Here is a 7,404-nt window from a genome sequence, read left to right as displayed (position 1 = left end):
GGGGGGGGGGGGGAATAAAAGAAAAGTGAGCTTATGTAAAATAGTGACATTATGTGCAAGGTTACTCAGAGAGGGTAAATGTGTCTGGTGAACCATTTTATGAATTCATGGCAGCTAAGATGTTTGAACTTTCAACTAGAATATGACTTTAAAAAAATATATCTGTACTAAAAAAATCATACTTGGAAGCCAACCGAGCTTTTTGAGTTGACTGAAGAGGCAACACGTGGTCTTGTGATAAATCCACGGAAGCAGTGGAAAATATGACCTCGGTTCTGTTGTTCAGTACCAACAATCCAATCGTGGGCACAAGTGTCTTTTGGGTTATTTGTGGGCCTATTAAAACATCATCTTATCATCTCTGCATTACAAGTTGATTGTAGAAACAATCTGTGATTCGTGGATGTCATGGAGATTTCAAACAAGTGAGGCCACAATTGCACAATAAGCTACAGAATTAATGCTCTGTAATTTCTTTCTCGATGAGAAGTAGAATTGCTCTGTAATTTCTTTCTTGATGAGAAATAGAATTGATCTGTAATTCCTTTCTTGATGAGAAGTAGAATTGCTCTGATATGTTTTAAAGACACATTTCATGTCCGATAGAAAAATTACTTGGAATGTTCATTGGATACAAGCAGAAAAGACAAATGTTGTCTTCCATTGATAATTATCTGTATCAACATCCAGTTTTCATGGTATAAAAGGTATCATGGTAGTTTCAACCCCCCCCCCCCTTCTCATACTGTATCCTTGGTCTTGAACTTTCTCTCTCCTGCAGTCACCAGAATTATTGAACCCATGCATGTTGATTTGTATCGTGGAAAAATCTTAGTGATCATGATATTATAATTTGGGACTGGGCTATGGAATTTGGATAGCTTGGGCTGGCTAATTCTAATAATATTTGGAGAATCTGGCTGTATTATTATGAGGAATATTCTTGGAATTATTCTTTCGGGGGAGGAGGCAGATTCTGTACTCTTGAATTTCAAAGTAGGGCCCAATATTTTATCAGCAGGGTTTCCAGTTACACCATGTTCCTGGACTGGATTAGCATTACTACTTTTATGGTTGTGATAGTGTTATTCGATGATGAGTCCAAGCGAAATCCATAGATCTTGATCTACTTGTCTGTTAAGGAGGGAGGGAAATCTTTAGAAGGAGAATGTGGTGCCAGGTTTATTAGATGGGTTGGAGGTGTTCTGGTTATTTGGATTACTGATATGAGAGAGTTTAGATATCAAACAAGAAATGGATTGGTTATCATTTGGCAGAGATCAGTTCATGAGGATTGATGGCTTTGTTTTTTCTTACTGAATTTGCTTCCGGGTTTTATGGTCCTTATGGTAGTTGTTAAGGGTTTAGATTTATCATTTTTTCTTTTGCCTTCGGTTACAGGTGTTATAGGTGGCTTTGTTTGTTTGGTTTCTTCTTGAACTGATTGATGAGTTGCTGTCTTAGCAACCAAGTTTTAACTTAATGAAGAATTGCTTCTGTTTTCAATCAGAGGAGGGGGAGGGAGGGGGAGGGAGGGGGAGAAGCATGTTCCTACTGTTAACTTAGGCTTCTCCTTAAATTAAGAGTTGCCCCAGTTCTAGACAGTTCTGTAAAACTGATTTGTCCGATGAACTGTCAATGTTAGGGTCTAGCCAGATCTGGCAGGACCAAATTGGTCAGAAGGAATATATATATAATCTCTTAATTTATCTTGAGAAATGAGTTGTCGATTGAGCTTATGTTGACTGCTTTCATGTCATGCACTACTGGTTGATGTGGTTGTCTTGTAATCAATCAGAATTGAGCTCATCTAACAATGTTTTATGTTTCCCGTCTGGTGGCTAAGTTAAGCTCAGCTTTGGTGACAACAACTATTCAGTGCATGGTGAGCTGTGGTGTGCAAAAATCCCATGCTCATCAGGAGGTCTTGAGTTCGAGTCTCCTGGCTGTCCCTCCCTACCTATCATAAAAAAAAAGCTCAGCTTTGGTGTGTCCACCACTGAAACCTTGCCTTACTGATGGCGTTGATTTAGTTTAAACTTTGATCAGCCACAAAAATTGTTCTTCGGGAATTTTCTATGGAGAAATACAAAGAGAAATCACTTAAAACCTTCTCACAGTTGGATCTATATCAAAATGCAAATATGACTGCTCAGAGTATCAATCTGTAGCTTAAGAGACAAATGCAAACATAAATTGTTGAAAACCTTCTTAAAGCAAAACTTCAAATTCTACGTTTCAACCATGATTTCTATTTACTTTCCAAAAGGTTTCAGATTTCAGGACCAAGCCCATCAGGACGCACAAAAATTCTCTATGGGGAGTAGTGAGCGGCAGTGAGATCCAACAGTTAGGGTGCATGTTGGGTCCTCCCAGCCGTTGGATCTTCACTGCCACTCACCGCTCACCGTAAAGAATTTGAGTCTAGGATTAGTATGAACCTCCACATGAGGAGGATGCCTATTTACGTTAGTAATTGCGCTGAGGTCTTAAACTCTTATCAAATAAAATCTTTATTTTCTCTTTAGATCGAAAAAAATGTAATCATTAGATACAGTGAAATTTAATAATCCAATTTGGAATGCTTTGGAATTAATATTGGCAATCATGTTACATGGTGGTTACAACCCATTTTAATTTTGATTTAATTTCCCTTTTCCCTTTATTTCCCTTGCAATCAAACAGAACCATGTGGAAGTGTGTAGATAAATCTAGAGGACCTACTTTGGAGAATCAAAAGTCCCTGTAAAGGAAGCTATGAAATAATACTACAAATGGACTGACTCACAAAATCTATGCATCACCCCCATCCAAGCTTCCATACACTAACCTCTTTTAATGTGTCACATGGAGGCTTGATTTAGCAGACCCACTGTTGAATGGAAATGATAAGATCTAGATTGTCACATGCCAATTTTTAAAACAAAACTCAATAATTTATCCCATGTATGGACATATTTTTTCTTTCCATTTTTAGATATTCATCTTGTTTTCCAAAATATAATGAATCTTCCAAGTTTTTTATTATGACATGGCCAATTCAAATGGATTTAGATTCTCTCTAGTTGGGGGTTGGCTGGAAAGAGGTTTCACTTCCTCTCTCCTGTTTTATGTCTTGTTAATCCCTTTTTAGCCATCTTCGTTTGGAGAGGATCTATATCCAACTCAGGTTGGGTTTATATTTGACAATTAACCAAACTCGTGTGCTCGAAAAGATTAATAGACTAGCTACGAATTTAATAATGCGTGAAAAATGCAAAATATTGAAGTTACATAACTCTGACAACCAGGGAGTGGAGATGGACCATTCAATCTTACACGCTACGGACAAAGTCCTTTGGACTAAAAAGTTAGCTACATTGTTAATCTCCCCTAAAATGAGAGAGAACTCACAAGATATGAACAGAAAAGAAATATGATGAATATCCTGGACAATGCTAATGATCTCTAAGGAGCAAAGGTGGTGATCAGGTTGAGTGATATGAGCAATGAAGGAGCTGTTGTCTGATTCAGCAATGACTTAACCAATCCCTCGAGAGATGCATTGGAGCAAACCTTTACAAAAGAGCCATGGCCTCAGCTTGGAGAACAGATGAGTATTGGACCAATTCAAAGACAGCCGAGATGTTAAAAGAGAAGACATATAGTCTTATTTTGTTGATTTTATGGTTGAAAATTGAGCCTATCCTCCCCTTTCTCCCCATTGTTAGTAGTTATTATTTCATTCATGTTCCATTTTTTTTTTGTTTCCATCCTTCTTTCTCTTGGCCTTTCTATAACCAATGTAATCATAATTAGTTCTTATGATTAGAGCATTTCTACCTTGTGATTAAGCTTGAGGTCTTGCAATTTGGGAGGAGTGGTGATACATACAAAATAGGTCAACACGAGCATATCACTTTTTGATATGTGGCTAATCCAAAGTCGATTCTACGAATTCATATGATTAGAAGTTTCAACATCATTGTCAACATGACACATATCGGGTCGAAAATTATGCCAAACTAGCATAACAATGTTAACGTCACCATTTTGCCTCAAAACAGTCATACTAAATCAACGTTTTTACATCCAATATGTATTTGCATGTATGTTTCATGTACGTGGGTCCCATGTGATTATGTAGACATGAAGTATTATTGGGATCATATATACAACAGAGTTTATGATGATACACTAACAGATCAGTCTTTTCCCAATTGTGGTCGGTTATATAAATATGCAAGAGGGTAGAATAAAAACATCACCCAGAAAACATCCCACCTAAAAGCGGTTAACTACATTGATCTTTGCCCTCCAAACAACTTTGTTTGAGGTTAAACTAGAGTCGATACTTAGCCAATGCATGTCTTTCCTTACAATATCATTTATAATCATTTTAGGTATGCTTTTAGTTCTTTTAGCTCATTCCATTTGGATCTAATCATCCATCTTTACCGGAGAATTCCGATGCCTCAATTGAAGATGGAATTTATGATGACACAAATCATTAATGAGCATATTTTGTTCAAAGTGTGAAATGAAAAAATATATATATATATATATATATATTTACACATCAACAACTCATTAATCTTACTTTTTCCTTTTAAATCGTAGGGAATATATATATATATATATATATTTATAAGCACCTCGCTTGACTTTATCATTGAAATATCATACGTAAAAAATGAAAAGTTTATTTGTTCATCATTTGGGATTGTTTTGGTCAAATGATTTATCATAAGGTTTCAACATTGATTGGATCCCACAGTTCATATAATCCTTGGTACAAATATAACACATGTATCTCTAGTGATCTTGATTTATCTTATCCATTTATTTTCTAAAAGATGCCATCTAGGTTATCAAACATATATTTATTGGTGTCATGTCAGTGTCTCCATCTCTAGTACATTTTGCACGTGGCATCCATTTATTAACCCTTATTAATTCCAATAAAATTATGAATAATCAAAACATCAAATGGTTCTTTTTAATTTTAGGGACAAATATTTTCATATATACAATTTTCACATTATATGGCCATATACCGTAACATATATTCTACATGAATTATTGGTTATTGGTTAGGTTCTAGTGCTAAAATTGTATCAACTTTATAATATATATATATATATATATATATTTAATATTATTATTTTTTCAAAATGAATTTTTATTTTAATAATATATTTATTTTGTGAATTATGACATAAGTTTTTTTGAGTAGATATGACGTAAGACATAAGACCATATTATCCCCTCAACCCCCCAAAAAATAAAAAATCTAGACATAAGACCAAGAAGTGGTAAAAAAGTGGCAGCTAATGGGAATATGCTGCTAGTAGCTACTTTGCTACAATGAGGCGGCAAACAGATGGCTTCCATACACGCACGCGTCTGGTCCCACAGAGTTCACACGTCCTAACCAGTACAGTCGTCGACAACGGCTTCCTTACGCCTCTAACAGATAATCCTAAAGACTTAAGTCGGCAATACTGAAATGTAGCAACGAAATGAAGCTATATGGACCGTTGATAAACGTTCTACTTGTGGGACCTATCAAATAGAATCCAGATGCATGCCACGTGTCATTTCACTTGATAAGTCCCACCTAAAGAACAAGGAGGAGTGCGCACAATGCACCCCCGCGCACAAGACATCACAACCTTGCTTAACATATAAATTCATTATTTTCCATCTAAACTTTGTTCTCAGCTATTGTGTCCCAAGACTCCCAGTAGCACTCATTTGAGAGGTTAAAAAAAAAAAAGACCCTTACGCTTTCTGCTTTGGGGTTTCGCCTCTCTCTCTCTCTCTTCTGTTTCTTGGATGTTTGGTACGTCGGATGTGTATGCATCCACCGTTCTTCTCTATTTCTTCGTCTCTGGTGTGATTTCTTACCTCTTTTGATATCTTTAATCTATTTTCATTCCATGAAATCGTATTCTTAATCGAAATTTTTATTTCATTGATGGTGGCTATTGGTTTTGTTTATGCAATCTGAGCTTGTATTTTGGGTTTCTGATTTTTTTTTTTCTTCTTTGTTTCTAATCTGTTGCAGTCTCTGGAAGTAGAGAAGTTGTGTTGAAATGACAACCCTAAGATCGAGTTTGCCGTTGCGGCTGCGGCATCTATTGACCGGAGAAGGAGCCGTTGGTCCTTCTCTCAAACTGGAGTCTGAACCTGTGAGTTTTGATTTCTTTGCCTTCTCTCATTATTTTCATGCGATTCTTCTCTATTTATTTGATAGGGTTTATCGGAGTCCTTATTCCTTAATCATTTTGTTCAAGTATGTTTTGGTTTTCTTAGGTTTCCAGTTGTTCGTCGGATATAAGTGTTTATCTCTTTCCCCTTCCTTTATATGACTAGATAGTGGACAATTATAGTACCAGTGTCTAAGTTGAACTCAACTGCCTCATTTTATGATTTTCAGTTTTAGTTTGTTCTCATACCGAAGGACCAATACTATATAGTGTTTTAACTAGTAGCCCTCTTAGTTGATTCTTTCGTCTCCTTTTTCAAACAATAGAACGGATGTTCGTTGATGGTGCAATTTCTCTGTATTCACTCTTTTAGAGGGATTTGGTTTCAGGCTACTTTGTTTACACCAATATGATGTAGCAACCTGCTTTAGTTTGGGCTTGATAGCTTACATATATTGGCTTGGCCTTTGCGACCATTTTTGTTATGCTCCAAAGTTGTTTCAATCAATAAAAAAGTTTGAAATTCGTTAAAATGCTTTGGCTATTGTTTCGGGAGTGATGCGTACAAGAGGAGAACTTGGTTTGTTTTCATTATTCTTGGAGTTTTCAATCAGAGGAGGAAAGACTTCTAGGCTTCTAGCAACTCTTAAGATGGAGTTCAACTCAAATTCAGCTGCGAGGAGTTATTAGTTATAGAAGCTGGAATACTCTCAGACGCATGAATAGAGCAAGTGATGGAATCTAACTTTGTTTTTGTTGCCCATGTGTTAGAAATGTTATATTTTGGACATTTCATATTTTTACTCTTAGGTCATCGTTCTTATGTGAATATTGAATGCCTGAACAAAAAAATACAGAAATTTTTATCCTGACGACTAAAGTGGTGAACTAGGATCTGCAGAGAGTCTGCTATATGCTTCTTTAGGCTGGATTTGCAGCTTCATTTAACTGGGTGCAAAAGCTTCCTGAGGTTTTAAAATGTGGAGTGAGGAATGATGTGTTTTATGTGACCTTTTGGAGGATCTAAAATAGCCAGTACATTTCCACTGATGCAGTAATTTTGGAGATGTGATTTTGCATCAAGCTTTAGGTCATATAAGGATGAACAATGAAAATACATTAAACTGTATTATAATTTTAATATCATAAGGTATTGTTGTTGGCTGTTAATGGTTATAATTACAGGTTTTTTAACATAGAACTGAGGTTTTTT

At 36.0% G+C, this 7,404-nt stretch overlaps 1 protein-coding gene across 2 annotated transcripts in view; it reads left to right on the top strand.

Annotated features, from left to right (window-relative positions):
* Positions 1-5,713: 5,713 nt before the first annotated feature.
* The window catches only part of LOC122084445 (E3 ubiquitin-protein ligase UPL2-like), a 17,281-nt gene continuing 15,590 nt past the window's right edge, over positions 5,714-7,404 (top strand). The window contains exons 1-2 of one of the 2 annotated variants that reach the window (XM_042652679.1): positions 5,714-5,824; positions 6,050-6,173. In XM_042652679.1, the coding sequence (XP_042508613.1) occupies positions 6,078-6,173 (96 nt within the window). In that variant the 5' untranslated portion in view covers positions 5,714-5,824; positions 6,050-6,077. Of the gene's footprint in view, positions 5,876-6,049; positions 6,174-7,404 lie in introns of both variants that reach the window. The other variant, XM_042652678.1, reaches the window with a different exon arrangement.

This window comes from Macadamia integrifolia, chromosome 7 (genome assembly GCF_013358625.1).
Source record: "Macadamia integrifolia cultivar HAES 741 chromosome 7, SCU_Mint_v3, whole genome shotgun sequence".
Taxonomy (NCBI): domain Eukaryota; kingdom Viridiplantae; phylum Streptophyta; class Magnoliopsida; order Proteales; family Proteaceae; genus Macadamia; species Macadamia integrifolia.
Note: the sequence above shows the minus strand (reverse complement) of the source record. Positions and strands in the feature narration are given on the sequence as shown.